Source organism: Trichomycterus rosablanca, chromosome 26 (assembly GCF_030014385.1).
Source record: "Trichomycterus rosablanca isolate fTriRos1 chromosome 26, fTriRos1.hap1, whole genome shotgun sequence".
Taxonomy (NCBI): Eukaryota; Metazoa; Chordata; class Actinopteri; order Siluriformes; family Trichomycteridae; genus Trichomycterus; species Trichomycterus rosablanca.
In genome coordinates, this window is record NC_086013.1 from 8,201,053 (window position 1) to 8,218,962 (window position 17,910).

The 17,910-nt window shown below is 39.2% G+C and overlaps 1 protein-coding gene across 1 annotated transcript in view; it reads right to left on the reverse strand.

Moving 5' to 3' along the window:
- The window catches only part of lamc3 (laminin, gamma 3), a 226,051-nt gene that overhangs the window by 28,049 nt on the left and 180,092 nt on the right, over positions 1–17,910 (reverse strand). The window contains exons 13-17 of the mRNA XM_062989196.1: positions 16,807–16,995; positions 15,650–15,901; positions 13,892–14,045; positions 12,811–12,953; positions 8,591–8,769 (exon numbers count right to left, since the gene is read on the reverse strand). Coding sequence (XP_062845266.1) covers positions 8,591–8,769; positions 12,811–12,953; positions 13,892–14,045; positions 15,650–15,901; positions 16,807–16,995 — 917 coding nt within the window. The remainder of the gene's footprint in view (positions 1–8,590; positions 8,770–12,810; positions 12,954–13,891; positions 14,046–15,649; positions 15,902–16,806; positions 16,996–17,910) is intronic.

The following is a 17,910-nucleotide window of genomic DNA, read 5'->3' on the forward strand; positions in this document are numbered from 1 at the left end:
ACACTGTTCTTGAGCTAATCTGAAGGCCACATAAAGTTTGGAGGTCTGTAGCGATTGACTCTGAGAAAGTTGGCGACCTCTGCGCACTATGCACCCGCATGGCCACATGGCCTAACAGTTCGTAGCTGAGTTGCTGTCGTTCCCAATCGCTTCCACTTTGTTATAACACCACTGACAGTCGAGTGTGGAATATTTAGTAGCGAGGAAATTTCACGACTGGACTTGTTGCACAGGTGGCATCCTATCACGGTACCACGCTGGAATTCACTGAGCTCCTGAGAGCGACCCGTTCTTTCACTAATATTTGTAGAAGCAGTCTGCATGCCTAGGTGCTTGGTTTTATACACCTGTGGCCATGGAAGTGATTGGAACACCTGAATTTAATGATTTGGATAGGTGAGTGAATACTTTTGGCAATATAGTGTACATTAATATTAGGGCCCTACTAAATTCACAGGGAAATGTGCTTAATTTAAAGAAAAGTGCCACATTTCACGGCAATCATTAAATTACACTTACTCGAGCCGTGTTTTTAGCTGCTTTAGACTTAACCCATTGCTAACTGTATTGCCATAGGACTGTGGCATAGTGTGCTGACAATGTTTGATGAATGTGTTTGCGGATTCCATAATCAGTTGTAAAGTGTGCTTCTCTACACACGTGATCATCTCTCTGTAGTCTGCGCTACACCTCAAAAGAAAAAGTCAGTAAAGTATTAAGCTCCCGATAGTTTGACTATGTAGAGTTTATTTCTTACCCAAAATGCATATAGCCTCATTTCATGGTCCGTGATGCGATTTTTACAACCGTGAATTAGGTAGGGGCTTAATTAATATGGTATGGAAAACATTACCCTGTGCAGGAAATAATTATGTCCAAGGGTACTGAGTTACTGGGGTGTAATTACCTAGATACACGACAGATGTAATGGGTGACAGATTTATTATTTCAGGCAGTGATCCCTCAGCTGATCACAAAATATTAATGGTCGACTAATTTCTGCAGCTTATCCTTTACCTTCGTCATGCCCAACACTGCGTTTGCGTTTTTTTTCTCTACCAAACAGCCTGCAGGATTGTAATCATTAATGTAGCGTTTTCAGTGCTCTGGGTGAAATTGTGGGTGGCATCTGTTCCTCTGGCACCGTTCTCCCGCTCGCAGTCTGACAAACAAGAGCCACGGCAATATGTTTCTATTTTCTCAATGGAGAAATGAGACTAGAGTAAATGCCTTGGCAATTCTCTATTGTTGAGAGGTAAAGCAGCTTGGCTGGAGAGCGGTTTTGGCAGGACGTGATAGCAGGACCTAAATGGAGTAGTGCTAGGGCACAATATCTGCTAAATGAGCGCTGTGGTGGAATAGAGCTGGAAGACGAAATTCTGAATGCATAATGGATGGGTTTGAGTGTGTGTGTGTGTGTGTGTGGGTGGGGGGATTGCTGGTACAAGCTAGCATTAACTACAACCTCAAATCAGAAAAAGTTGGGACAGCATGGAAAAGGCGTTTTGGCACCGAGGAGACCAAACGATTTAGTGTTTCAGCTTTTATTTTGTCTCATTCTTCCTGCAAACACGTCTTAAGATGTGCAACAGTACGGGGTTGTTGTGTCAAAACTCTCCACACATTCTCTAATGGGGACAGGTGAGGACTGCAGGCAGGCCAGTCCAGTACCTGTACCCTCTTCTTCTGCAGCCATGTTGTCTTGTTGAAAGATGCATGGACGTCCCTGGAAAAGACGACGTCTTGAAGGCAGCATATGTTGCTCTAAGATCTCAATGTACTTTTCTACATTAATGCTGCCATCACAGACGTGTAAATGACCTTTGTCAAGGCCACTGACACAGCCCCATACCATGACAGACCCTGGCTTTTGGACTTGTTCCTGATAACAGTCTGGATGGTCCTTTTCGTCTTTGATCCGGCGACCTGGAATGCTGATTCATCTGACCACAGTACACCTTTCCTCTGTGTGATGGTCCATCCTAGATGCCTCAGAGCCCAGAGAAGTCGACGCCGCTTTTGGACATGGATAACATAAGGCTTCTTTTTTGCACAGTAAAGTTTTAAGTGGCATTTGTGCATGTAACTCTGTATTGTAGTGCTTGACAAAGGTTTGCCGAGGTAATCCCTCACCCATGTGTTTATATCAGCTATTGTTGAGTGGCAGTTCTTGATGCAGTGCCGTCTGAGGGATGGAAGATCATGGGCGTTCAGCTTAAGCTTCCTCTCGATTCCTTGAATGGTTTAATGATATTATGCACTGTAGAGGGAGAAATATGCAAATCCCTTCCAATCTTTCTCTGAGGTTCATTGTTTTTAAACATTTCAATCATTTCTCACACAAACTGGAGATCCTCTGATCATCTTTGCTCATCAAAGACTCAGCCTTTCCCGGATGCTGCTTTTGTACCAAACCATGATTACAATCACCTATTGACATCACCAGTTTGGAGTCACCTCATTATTTTGCCCCCGTCCCAACTTTTTTTGGAATGTGTTGCAGGCCTGAAATGCAGGGATGGAGGTATTTTAACAAATGAAATGAAGTTGAGCAGACAGAACATGAAATATCTCATATCTTCATACTTTCTGCAATCAAATAAAAGTCAAAGTAAATGTAAGGAACATTTTTATTTTATTTGCGTTTTCCATACTGTCCAAACTTTTTCTGATTTGGGGTTGTAAATAAAATGCATTTAGCTTCAATTTTTGAAGGGCCCTTTCTGTTCCAGTTTGGTGTTGAGAAGCTTCAGTCATCTGCACAAAGCTCTGACCTCAACCTCGTTAAACACTAGGATAAATTGGAATTGGAATGTTGACTGTGTGCCAGGCCTTTTCGTCCAATGAATAGTCACAAATTCCTTATGCTATGCCTTTCCAGACGAGTGGGGGCTGTTACGGCTCATCCATGTGAACGCCCAAAGTTTTGGACTGAGCAAACAGTGTTCATACAGTTTAATATAGCACTGTAGAGGGACTCCAGTTTTAACAGTTCAGCTACTGCAACCGCAACAATTGCAAACAGGTGCACAAAGCAAACAGGCACACCGCCATGCAATCTCCGCAGACACGTGTTGGCATTGAAATTGGCCATACTGAAACGGTCTGTGAGTTTTAGTGTGGCACGGAGTCCAAAGCTGACTGTTTATGAATGTTATAAAACACAGACGTGAGTTTCGAATGAGAAAATTTGCTTTAGCTGTAGCTGTGTATACACTGAGGATCCAAAACATTAGGACCATCCATCTAACATGGTGTAACCAGGACATTACTTGACATTACATTACAGGTTCGTCACTTTCTGTACGTTATGAGTAGGGCCCTACACAATACAAGTAACTTTAGACCCCAAAGATGGGAAATGTACATTTGGTGGCAAACTGTCAGAATGGCTATATTCGCAGGTTTCAGGTCGAACCAAAAATGGACAAAGTGACAAAATTACACTTGGGTAGAACTGTCGCCTCACAGCAAGAAGATTCTGGGTTCTGGGTGGGGCGTTCCGGGTCCTTTCTGTGTGGAGTTGGCATGGGTTTCCTCCGGGTGCTCCGGTTTCCTCCCACAGTCCAAAGACATGCAAGTGAGGTATATTGGAAACACTAAATTGTCCATGACTGTGTTTGATATAACCTTGTGACCTGATGAACCTTGTGTAATGAGTAACTACTGTTCCTGTCATGAATGTAACCAAAGTGTAAAACATGACGTTAAAATTAATAATAAAACCATGGCCCCCCAGACGTAGCCAGACGCCCGACCGGCCAATAGTACAGCTGCGGATTTGAACCCTGGATACCCTGGTGGTAATGGGTTAGTGTAATTAATAGCAAGTAATTAATAGCGTTAGCGAAATTAATGATTAGTGGTTGATTTAATAACTTTCTAGATTAACGTTTAATAACGTTTAATAATAATTACCCTCAAGCCATTTAAACCAATTGGCTGAGGTGGCACAACCCACTAGCACGTCAGCTAATATCTCCCCAGTGGTGTATAGTAACGAAGTAATAATACTTCGTTACAGTACTTAAGTAGTTTTTTGGAGTATCTGTACTTTACTGGAGTATAAAAAATATCGTTAACTTTCACTTTTACTTTACTACATTTCCTAAAGAAATTGTGTACTTTTACTCTGATACATTTACGCCGTATGCAAACTCGTTACTCGTTATGTGAGATGTGTGACAGACTGCACGCAGGTTTGGCGAATCTGCGCTTGTAAATTAGATCGGTGGTTAAACACATTATTGCGCATGTGTACACAAACAGAGTGAAGCGCATCGTTCACCCAAAGATTCTGAACTATCGGCATTTCAGAATCTCCCCGTCCAACACACTGATGTAAGTTAAGAATGATTAACAAAGTAAATCCAGAGCATCATTGTTTATTATTATTATTATTATTATTAGCATTAACATTGTTCAGATATCTAGCTACCATTGTCGATTACATTTGAACCACAAATATAACGTTTCACTAAATTAGTTCGTAATTACTTCAGTGCAGACATGAATACTTGTCCATTATTTATAAAAACTCACCTACAGACAGATATTTCCTCAGATAAATTCTGAATTACACCGACAGAGGACAGATTCATGGTGCTGAGGAACATGCAGCACGTCTTTAACCCTTCAATGGTCTCAACAAGAACTCAATTTTTATGGATGATTTTTCAGCTGATGACTTCTAGTTGACACATAAGTTAGAAATTGTGTTTTCGTAAAGTAAGAATACCAATATTTTTTTAGTTTAACACGTCAATCAGGGAGTAGATACGGCCCAAAAAAGATTATTTAAATACAGCTTATTTTACCCATATATTTTTATTTAAACTAATGGTTAAGCAGATCATTAAAGAGGTAAAAGTGCCACGTTTTGTTAAGATTTTGCTTCAAATTAATTCTGCCAAAATTTAGTTGTTTTTGGTTATTGGGATGTATACAGTATCTATGACTTGAATGTACAACCTAAATAAAAAAATGTGACAGTATAAAAATGTAAATAAATTAGATGCAGTGTTTTTTACATTTACATCGACTCTTTTTTCATCTTATATATTTCATTACAATTCTTAACATACACATACAGTAATCCCTCCTCGATCGCAGGGGTTGCGTTCCAGAACCCCCCGCGAAAGGTGAAAATCCGTGAAGTAAAAACCATGTGTTTATATGGTTATTTTTTTATATATTTTAAGCCCTTATAAACCCTCCCACACTCTTATAAACATTTCCCGGACAGTTATAAAGCATAAAGCGGAATCTAAAGCTTCTCTCCTTTGCTGAGCCAGTCAGCACCCAAGATACTTAACCGCGTGCTCTGATTGGGTAGCTTCTCAGCCATCCGCCAATAGCGTCCCGTGTATGAAATCAACTGGGCAAACCAACTGAGGAAGCATGTACCAGAAATAAAAAGACTCCTGGTCAGCAGAAATCCGCGAACCAGCGAAAAATCCGTGATTTATATTTAGACATGCTTGCATATAAAATCCGTGATAGAGTGAAGCCGCGAAAGTCGAAGCGCGATATAGCGAGGGATTACTGTACATGCATTTTAAGCCCACAACGCATTCTTAAAAAGTTGGAACAGGACAATTTAGGGCTCGTAATAAGGTTAAAAAAAAAACTACTAAATAATGACGTGATTTCAAATAGGTGATGTGAACAGCTGATTATAATCATGAATTGGCACAAATCATGTTCAGATGGAAGGAAGAAAAAAGGTTGTTAAGGTGGTTTACAGGCTTAAAAGAACAATCTTTATATTTTTCAAAATTACCGCTTCAGTTTATATTAACAGCATTTACTTTTACTTCTACTTTTAATACTTAAGTACATGTAATATCAAATTACTTTTGATACTTAAGTACACTAAACATCAGATACTTTTAGACTTTTACTCAAGTAATATTCTAAAAGGTGACTTTTACTTCTATCAAAGTAAATTTCTGGTAAGATACTTGTACTTTTACTCAAGTATGGCCTTCCGGTACTTTATACACCACTGTATCTCCCTCTGTGTACCGAAAACGATTAAATTGTCACTGACAAGCCTGAATTTGCAAATTAATTACACCTTTATACAAATTAAAATACATTTAAAAAGAACCCACTGTATTCTTCTGCCACATTTGTAATTTCTCGTGAAAAACGTTGTGCCACACTGAATGCTGAGATTGTGTAACGCTACATGGGCTAGACGACACAAGAGGGGGCTGACACACACACACACACACAGATGTATAACAAAACATATTTAATAATAAAGACTAGAGATGGGACGATCGATCGGCTACGAATCGGTATCGGCCGATTTGTAATTAAAATATGCTATTGGCGATCGACGATATTTCCTAAAAGTAGCCGATCCGATCGTGTGATATATAAAGACCATGTTAAGTTAACAGCTCAGTGGATTGATCCAGACTTTGAGCTACGAAGCACCAACCATCACATCACCATTCATCAACAATCGTACAGAAACCATCTTGAAAGCTCTTATGATGTAATTTTGCTGATTGTAATATTTTCTTTAAAAAGATAATTCAACCCGGTCACATCTGAGTCGATTCTATCAGCACGTTATATAAACTCCTGGTTCACTTTGGTAAATCGTAAGCGGTTCTTACTTGTGATGTAGATGAGAACAGAAGACGTTACAGAGCCAATCCGAGGCAAAAGTTTATTCATTACCAAATTCGTTAGTTCAGGATCATCTGCTGAACTTTTAGAAAACTTTTAGCTCCTTAGACGGAACGAGTCTGACTCGGTTACAGATCTGTGGTAATAGCAGTTTAATTAAGCTTTTTAATTAAGCTTTTTAATGTAAGAGAGTCACACAAAATGTTCTGTAGTAGCTGGTGTTTATTTAAAACCACGACATTTAATTAATAACAGTAAACACGGAGAGATAACTGAGAAGAGAAACTTACGCTTCACATAAAAACTAATCAACTCATGAATCAATGAATCACTTATAGCGATACTGTGAACTCTGCGTCTCTGTAACTCTGTAACTGCGTCTCTTCTAAAGGCACAAACACACACACACACGCGCGCGCTGCTCCGGTTTATCTTTACTGTGAGGCTCTTTTTAAGTTTATTTACTGCTAATCCCCCCCCCGATCGGAATCGGCTATCGGCCGATGTCCCTGAAAGGAGATCGGAGATCGGAATCGGTGCCAAAAACCCCGATCGGTCCATCTCTAATAAAGACACAGGACAGACAAACATGTGACCTATGCTAAATGCTAAAGCTAAATGCTAATACTAATCTAAACATACATGAGCAATGAACCTAAGCTAATGCTAAACTAAATGCAATGCTAAACATGAATCCTAAGCTAAACAGGAACTAGACTACGACAAACAGAACATTAGCCTAACAAGGCTTAACAGGCTAAGGCAAAGGCTAACAAACAAAGAAAAAGGCTAAGGCTAACAAACAACGGCTAAACAGGCTACACAGAGCTAAATAGGACTAGACAGGACTTACAAACAAAGGTAAAGGCAAAAGCTGACTGACGGACGGACGGACGGACAGACAGACAGACCCAAAAGCAAAGTATCATTATAGCAAACCAAACCGACAGAGTTAAATCAAATCAAATCCAAAATAGTCTCCAAAGAGTGTGTCCCAGCTGCCTTCCTAAATGGGCAGCTGGGGCTAATTAGCAGAGGGGACCAATCATAAAAGGGGGGCGTTGGCTCAGGACTAAGAGAGGGGCATGGCACCTCTACACTAGAGCACAGTGGGCTGAATCCGTGACAGATTGCCTTAACCGCTAAGAAAGCACCGGATGCTCCCTCATTATTCAGTCAGATAATTACTCCGAATTAAGGCACCTCAGTAGGCAGCATTTTAAGGCATCTAAGAATTCAGACAGCCAGACCGTCTTCTCAGGACCTTGTAGGATGCCGTAAAATGAGTCTGTGGGTGTGTTCGAAAAGCTAGTGAGCTCTCTACATAGGCAGCATTTTACGTCATCCTGTGCGCGCTCCCGAGAAGGAGGCTGTTCGAAATCCTAGATGCCTTAATATCCTCACTACTCAGGCATCTTAATATTTCAATGTTATTTCGGCTCAAGAACGAGTGAGCATCCGACGCTGCCTTAGTGATCAAGGCAATCCCAGAATTCATTGCGAGACGGGTGCTCTTCTCTCACAGAAAAATAAACATGGCTGACGGTGCGGACAAACGAATGGAGTTATTTTCAAACGTAAATAAAATATTACTGATTTTTAACTTGTATAAACTTGTACCGAGTGTTTTTATTTGCAAGTTCGGGCTTGTCAGGAAATGTAACCGTTACCGGTACATGAAGGAAGATGCTATATTGACATGTTAGCGTGCGGTGCTACCTCAATCCATTGGTTTGAATGGCAAGATGCTAAATGCTAAACGCGAAACCCGATGGAATCTGGGTTAATAACCTGACTTATAAGTCAATGACTTATTAGAATCCTCTCTGCTGAGGCAGCTGTCTGTGTAGACAGTAAGACAGCAAGGCAGCTCACTAGGTTTTCGAACACGCCCTATGTATAGAGCTCACTAGATTTTCAGACCTTCAGATTCTTTAACACATACCTGATCTCTGATGAGACCGTAGCACACTGGGCACTCCTCGCACTGATGGGTATCACGGTTGAGGTAGTGGTTCAGCTCACACTTGTCACACTTGTAGTCCACAAATCCTTGGCGACAGAGACAAGTCCCGTTGGTATGGCACTGCATGGACACTGAGCCCATCGGATCACAGTTACAGGCTGAAACAAAGAATGAAGGTATGTTTTAGGACACTATTTTTTCTCCCCTAATCTAGTCGTGTCCAATTACCCCGATTGCATCCTCCACTGATTCAACCCTCCACCGCTCCATCTCGACTGACACACGCCCCCTCAGTACAGACTGCATTTTTCGAGTTCGTATACACCGATCAGCACTGTGCACGGAGAGCCACACCCTGATCAGCATTATTCCCCTGTGCAGGCGGCATCAATCAGCCAGCAGTGGTCGTAATTACACCAGTTATGAGGACCCATGATCCGGCTTGTTACAGATAATTACAGATAATTACAGATAATTGTCTTAGTGCCCTGTGTTTAACCGAGACCTGGGCTAGACCTGATGAGTATCTAGGTTTAAATGAAGCATCTCCTCCGGGTTACAGTTATGAACATAAGCCACGTCTTAGCGGTCGTGGTGGAGGAATAGCCGCAATTTATGATAAAGACATAGGTCTTACTGTAAAATCATCTCCCATAACAAACTCGTTTGAAGTTCTTATCTCTGACATAACCAATAAATGTTCATCTGATAAAAATAGTATGTTTAAACTGGTTACTGTTTATCGACCCCCTGGTCCTTACTCAGAATTTCTTAACGAATTTGCCGATTTTCTTTCTAAATTAGTCTTATCAACTAAGAAAGCTTTAATTGTTGGTGACTTTAATATTCATTATGAGGATAAATGTAATCCACTCAAAATTGCGTTTGACTCTATTTTAGAATCCTTAGGCATCACCCAAAATGTAACAGGACCCACTCACCGCTGTAAACATACCTTAGATTTAATACTTACTTATGGTATAAACATAGACAACCTGGAAATTATACCACAGAATGACTTAATCTCTGATCACTTTCTACTAATTTATGAAGTGTCCCTGTCCAATAATATACAGCAACCAAATCGTTTTAAATATAAGCGCACTATTACATCTGCAACTGCAGCAGCGTTCATAAACTGCCTACCAGAATTACCAAATATATCAGCATCAGAACCTAAAGAACTAGATCAGGCAACTCAAAACCTAGAGACCGTACTGCGCACAACCTTAGATAACGTAGCCCCACTCAAAACTAAACTGATTAGGGAGAAAAAACTTGCTCCTTGGTACAATGACCACACATGCGCACTTAAACAAGCAGCACGAAAATTAGAACGCAAGTGGCGTCACACTACACTAGAAGTGTATAAGATTGCTTGGAAAGATGCTCTAACTGAGTATAAAAATGCACTTATAAAAGCTAAATCTTTATATTATTCATCCCTAATAGAGAAAAATAAAAACAATCCCAGATTCCTTTTTGAGACAGTGTCCAAATTAACTAAAAACGTTAATGAAACTGAATCTAATATACCGCCTGACTGTACCAGCGCTGATTTTTTAAAATTCTTTAATGACAAGATAGAAAAAATACGACTTCAGAGTCAGAGTGTGTCACTTGCCAATGTTAAGTATGGACTCACTCCGAGCAGCATTGGTGATAACAGTGGTGATAATAGTAACGAGTTAATCCAACTAAATTCCTTTAATCCAATCTCCCAAAATGAACTAACTGTGTTGATTAAATCATCGAAGTCATCATCGTGTATACTCGATCCTGTTCCAACTCGTTTACTTAAAGATTTACTCCCAGCTATTGTAGAGCCCCTGCTTACATTAATCAATGCATCCCTTAGCCTTGGATATGTACCTAAATTGTTTAAAAGTGCTGTTATTAAACCCCTGATTAAAAAACCTAATCTTGATCCACATGTACTAGCTAATTATAGGCCAATTTCAAACCTTCCTTTTGTCTCAAAGATATTAGAAAAAGTCGTTTCCAAACAGTTATGTTCTTATTTGAATGAAAATTGTATTCATGAAAAAATTCAATCAGGATTTAGACCCAATCATAGTACCGAAACCGCATTAATTAGAGTAGTTAACGAGTTGTTAATGTCTTCTGATAATGGATGTGTCTCTTTTCTTGTTCTATTAGATCTTAGTGCAGCGTTTGATACGGTCGATCATAACATTTTACTGGAGAGGCTAGAAAATACAGTAGGTGTTAAAGGACTCGCACTCTCTTGGTTTAAATCATATCTGACTGACCGCTCTCAATTCGTTTATGTAAATAATAAATGCTCGGAAACTACAAAAGTAAAGTATGGTGTTCCACAGGGGTCGGTACTGGGACCGCTATTATTTACACTCTATATGCTTCCACTAGGTGAAATTATTCATAAACATGGCATAAACTTTCACTGCTATGCAGATGACACACAGCTCTATATATCAGCCAAACCAAATGATACTGACACAATCAGTAAGATAGAAGATTGTGTAAACGACATAAAAAACTGGATGTCGTGTAATTTTCTTTTACTTAATTCAGATAAAACAGAGGTTTTACTTGTTGGCTCTAAAGCTGCAAGAGACAAATTGTCTAACCTGGTGCTAAACTTAAACACGTTCTCTGTTACTCCCAGCCCAGATGTAAAAAACTTAGGTGTCACAATAGATTCAGATCTCTCATTTGATACACACGTTAATAATATTACTAGAGTTGCTTTCTATCATTTGCGTAACATTTCTAAAATAAGAAATATACTATCTGTTAATGACGCCGAAAAACTGATCCATGCGTTTATAACTTCTCGGTTAGATTATTGTAATGCTCTTCTAACTGGATGCTCTGGTAGATCCTTAAACAAACTCCAGTTAGTTCAAAATGCAGCAGCTCGAGTGCTAACTAGAACTAAAAAATTTGACCATATTACTCCTGTTCTATCATCTCTACACTGGCTGCCAGTTAAATTTCGCATTGATTACAAAATACTTTTACTAACTTATAAAGCGCTACATGGTCTGGCTCCACAGTATCTGAGTGAACTTATTAATCACTACAGCCCAGCGCGTCCACTTCGTTCACAAGATGCAGGGTTACTTATAGTTCCTAAAATTAAAAAGATCACGGCTGGTGGAAGAGCGTTTTCCTACAAAGCTCCACAACTCTGGAATAATCTTCCTGCCTCTATTCGGGATTCGGACACAGTCTCAATGTTTAAGTCTAGACTGAAAACATATTTATTTTCTCAGGCTTTTGATTAGTATAGACAAAGGCGCAGAGCTTGGGGGTTCTTGGTCATAGAAACTTGTGGTGATCAGGGATGTTGGGTTGCTGTCGTTCTGCCTCTCTTGTCCGATCACTCAGGTTTGGTGACGGTGGGGAGATGGGCGCTGATGTCCTGTGAAAGCCTTCATGACCTTGTTACCTGCTCGCTCTCCCTTTTAGTTATGCTGTAATAATTAGGGCTGCCGGAGTCTAAAACTCTCTGTAAAACTGTTTGTCAACTAGCATTGTACATTATTAACTACATTCTCTGTTGTTTTACCCCGAGGGCATTCTGATGGAAACCTGTTTACCCGCCGAGGTTAAGGATTAAAGTCGAGACTGCCGGGACAACGATGCTGCTCCTGTCAGATGTGACGGGTCTGGAGTAATTGCAACGACAAGAAATCACTACAGACTTTATTGAAGACTAGAGCGGATAACAACTCTATTATTATTTAATTGTTTATTTATCTATTTATTACCAGTTATGACTTTTAGATCATTTAATTCTGTGTTTGTATGATTTGTGTAAATCGTGTATTTATTTAAAGTATCCTCCAGGCCACCCATGAAGGATGGGCCCTGCTGAGTCTGGTTCCTCTCAAGGTTTCTTCCTGTAATTTTCAGGGAGTTTTTCCATGCCACAGTCGCCCTCGGCTTGCTCAACAGGGGTTTTTGTATCTGTTGGTCCTGGATTTTGTAAAGTTGCTTTGAGACAATGTCTATTGTAAAAAGCGCTATATAAATAAAGTTGACTTGACTTGACTTGTCCCTAACCCTACGAACAACAGCCAATCGTTGTTTATTACTTGTTTATTACTGTGTTTACAACATTACAAAGCTATACCTGTATGACAAACAAATGCAATTCTTATATTAATTAAAATAATTGTATTATATATTTTACATGTTTACATAAGTACCTCTGCAGCCTCTGGAGGAAAAGCCAAAAAAGCCCATTCGACATGAGCCGCACTGCTGGCCGTCCACACCGGTCCGACACACACACTGGCCTGTGACTGGGTTACATGTTGCTGATGTGGAGCCGACAGGATTGCAGTTACAGCTGTTGAGAGAAAGGAGACAGTAAGATGAGACAGACTGGTCTAATACTACACAAGCAATTTAAAAAACAAAACAGGTCTCATTATATTGCTTTATATGAGTTCAGGTGCAGCATATAATAGTAAATTATAGTGTATAAGTATATTGTTTTCCTTTTCAAGAGTGATGGACTGATTCTGGGTTTAATAAGGTAATTAAAGGATGTCATATACAGTATGTACAGCATGTATAGATATAATTAGCAAGATAAAGGAATTAGGTCAAGGATAAGAAAAGTTATACATGGAAGAATGAACTGATCAAGAGAATATTTAATGAATGAACAGATGGATGATATAAAGAATACAATGAGGAGCTTGGATGGATGGATGGATGGATGGATGAATAAATAAAGGAATAGCAAGAGGGCATTAAACGAATGGATGGATATAGTGAGAATGAGAGGAATTTGAATTATTGAATGGATGGATGAGTGGGTGGATGAATTGATGGGTAAAGGGATAAATGGATGGGTGTATGTATGTATGTATGGATGGATGGATGGATGGATGAGTAGGTGTATGGATGGGTGGGTGTATGTATGTATGTATGGATGAATGGGTGGGTGTATGGATAGATGAATGGATGGATGAGTGGGTGTATAGATGGATGGGTGGGTGTATGGATAGATGGATGAGTAGGTGTGTGAATGGATGGCTGGATGGGTGGGTGTATAGATGGATGGATGGATGGGTGGGTGTATGGATGGATGGATAAATAGATGTACGGACAAGTAAATATAGAAAAAGCAATAAGGCATTAAATGTATCGATGATTAAATATAGTTAGAGCAGAAGGGCATTACATAAATGGCTGGATAAAGGGAGAATGAGAGAGATTTTGGTTGGACTTAGGAACAGTGAGAGAGATTTAAATGGATTAATGGAACTCATAACCCACCTTTCACAGCCCAGTCCTGGACGCAGATTAAAGAAGCCGGGCTCGCACCTTCCACAGTCCCTTCCTGTCACATGACTCAAGCACGAACATCTTCCAGTGTTGGGGTCACACTCATTTAACAAAGTGGATGTGCCAGTGGGGTTACAGGCACACGCTGAGGAGCAAAAATCACACAGACACACAGACAAAAGTTAAAGATGTGCTTAGAAGTATGTAAGGCAGTGGTCCCCAACCACCGGGCCACGGACCGGTACCATAGTGCAGATTAACCAGTAAATGTGAGACACTTGAATGCTATGAGATTGACAAATGAGGAGACACAGGGAGAACATGCAAACTCTACACAGAAAGGACCCGGATTGCTCCACCTAGGAATCAAACCCAGGACATTCTTGTTGTGTGGCGACAGTGCTACCCACCAAGCCCTTGTGCCCCCGATCATGTAAGCAGCATAACAGTTTAAGTAAAAAGTTCAATCTTCAAAATGTATATTCATTTAACTGCATTTTTTGGCTTTCAAGTGTACCCCAGAAATGACTAATGGGCTTTAGGTCAGGTGGCTGTGGAGGAAAGTCCATGACAGACAGAACTCTTTGATTCTCTTTTGTAGTTGTTTTAAAGCTTCAAGGTTTGTCATTAATTTAAATGATTTAATTAACTAATTAATTTAATAGTTAGTAAAATAGTAAAATAATTTAATTAAATAATAAATAATGAAAATAAATAAATAAAATAATTTAATTAAATAAATTAAACAATTTTAATAAATACATTAAACAACTTAAATAAATACATTATTAATAATTTATTTAAATAAATAAATAAATTATTACGAATTAAATAAATACTGTTAATTAATTAAAATAAATAAATTACATTTTAATAAATAAATTAAAGTTAAATGAATAAATGATTTATAATTTATTTAAATAAATAAATGAATTATTACTAATTAATTAAATACTGTTAATTAATAAAAAACAATTAAATGAAAATAAATAAATTAAACAATTTAATTAAATAAATGAAACAATTTTAATAAATAAATTAAACAACTTAAATAAATTAATTATTAATAATTTATTTAAATAAATAAATAAATAATTATATTAATTACATTAATTAAATACTGTTAATTAATTAAAATAAATTAATTACATTTTATTAAATAAATTTTACAAGTTAAATAAATAAATTATAATTTATTTAAATAAATTATTACTAATTAATTACTTAAAATAAATTAATTAAACAATGAAACTAAATAAATTTAATAATTTAATTAAATAAAGTAAACAATTTTAATAAATAAATGATGTAATTAATTAATTACTGTTAATGAATGAAAATAAATTTATTAAATAATGAAAATAAATAAATGAAACAATTTTAATAAAAAAATCAAACAATTTAAATAAATTAAACAATTTAAATAAATTAAACAATTTAAATAAATTAAACAATTTAAATAAATAAATTGAACAATTTAAATAAATTAATTAAATAATTAAGTTAATAATGTAGTAAAAAATCAAGAATTCATGCAAAATAAAAGCATCTTTACTAGTGGTCTCAGACGTTTGGCTCCCTTTAAATATCCAACATTTCAAGTTCAATTTGACACATTTTTGCACACGCCTCCTTTATCCCCCCCTATCCACCAGTAGATTAGAACCCAAATCATCAGTTCAAGCACGACAGACCGCTGGACCGTTATATTCTATCCTTTCAACTTCTCCTTCAGCTCATGACACTCACGCTGACACTTCTGCGAAGGCCTCAGGCTCCTGTCCAGAGCGTTACCGTGGTAACCCGGACGGCACTTTTCGCATCTGTCCCCGGCTGTGTGCCCTAAGCATTTGAGACAGCGGCCGGTCACGTGGTCGCACACTCCCACGGCGTTGGGGTCCGTGTTCCCGTTGCACTTGCACCTCGAGCACGGCCGCGCCCCGCCGTTCCTGCCGAGCGGGTCCCCGAAGAAACCGTCCTCGCAGAGTTCGCACCTGATTCCTGTATGTGCATACAAAAAGAACACATGCAAACACACACACAATAATGATGTCATTCCAAACCATACCTGTCAAGTTTTGGATTTAAAAAAAAGGGAAATTTTCCGCCGCGCGCTTCGAGCCGTCCCACCAGCCCAACCGAGGTTCAGTATCCCTTACATTTTAAGACAGGTTTACAAGAAATCTAAAATAACCACCTGTGAACCACTTACAAACTACAATTAGATGATCAGAATCTGATAGGCAAACCTTTGTTGACACTGAAATGCTGTGGACATTCCTACATATGTAATTCTTATAATACAACCTAAATGAAAACACAAAAGGGAATTGAAGCACATTTATTTATTTTACATATTTTCAGCATATATACACATTGCTTGTCTTAAAGTGAAACACATTTTATTTTCTTCTCCTCTTTAGAAAGGTAAATTCGATGTCCCATTTCTCTAGATATTTACATGCAGTCTTTACTTTTTTGGCAGGAATGCCCTCTCTCTCCTTGCATCCATCCATCTCTCCCTGTTCCAGGTTTGTTCCCGCTGTCCGCACTAACCTCGTGAGAACTGCCACCCAGGCTGCTGCAAGTGGCAGTTCTCGCGAGGTTAGTGACATTTCAGTTTGGAGAGGCACAGGAATGTTTTTTAAAATTATAATTTAATACGGGAAATTTATGGGAAAATACTAATACGGGAGGACGGCGGGAAAGAGGGGTAAAATACGGTAGTTTCCCGGCCAAAACGGGAGACTTGACAGGTATGTTCCAAACAGGTGATGTAATGCTTGTTCTGCATATCCCAGCTTGTTTGGAACCCGGATTACCCGGAACAAACTCCTATGTGCATAGAGAGAACATGCCAAACTCATTCATTTTCTAATTCCGCAAGCATGGCGACAGTAACTTACCCCTCTGTCCAGCTGGGCAGTTGGTACACACTACCTCCCCCGTCCGTGGCACCTGGGCGCAGGTGGTTTGGCCTGGGCAGGGGCACGGCACGCAGTCTTTGGGGCTGCCGATCAAAGCGTTTCCGTAGTAACCATCCTGACAACGTTCACAAGCGGGACCGGTGGTGAAGTCTGTGCAGTCGCATACACCTGAATACACACACATAGAAACATGTGCATTAAGTATTTACATAATACACCCCCCCCCCACACACACATACATTAGTAAATTAGAACAACAACATGGACTTGACACATAGTTACATACACACACACACACACACGTGCATTAACTATTTATGTAGTACACAAACCTGACACAAACACATACAGTGTATCACAAAAGTGAGTACACCCCTCACATTTCTGCAAATATTTCATTATATCTTTTCATGGGACAACACTATACACATGAAACTTGGATATAACTTAGAGTAGTCAGTGTACAGCTTGTATAGCAGTGTAGATTTACTGTCTTCTGAAAATAACTCAACACACAGCCATTAATGTCTAAATAGCTGGCAACATAAGTGAGTACACCCCACAGTGAACATGTCCAAATTGTGTCGTTGTCCCTCCCTGGTGTCATGTGTCAAGGTCCCAGGTGTAAATGGGGAGCAGGGCTGTTAAATTTGGTGTTTTGGGTACAATTCTCTCATACTGGCCACTGGATATTCAACATGGCACCTCATGGCAAAGAACTCTCCGAGGATGTGAGAAATAGAATTGTTGCTCTCCACAAAGATGGCCTGGGCTATAAGAAGATTGCTAACACCCTGAAACTGAGCTACAGCATGGTGGCCAAGGTCATACAGCGGTTTTCCAGGACAGGTTCCACTCGGAACAGGCTTCGCCAGGGTCGACCAAAGAAGTTGAGTCCACGTGTTCGGCGTCATATCCAGAGGTTGGCTTTAAAAAATAGACACATGAGTGCTGCCAGCATTGCTGCAGAGGTAGAAGACGTGGGAGGTCAGCCTGTCAGTGCTCAGACCATACGCCGCACACTGCATCAACTCGGTCTGCATGGTCGTCATCCCAGAAGGAAGCTGACGCACAAGAAAGCCC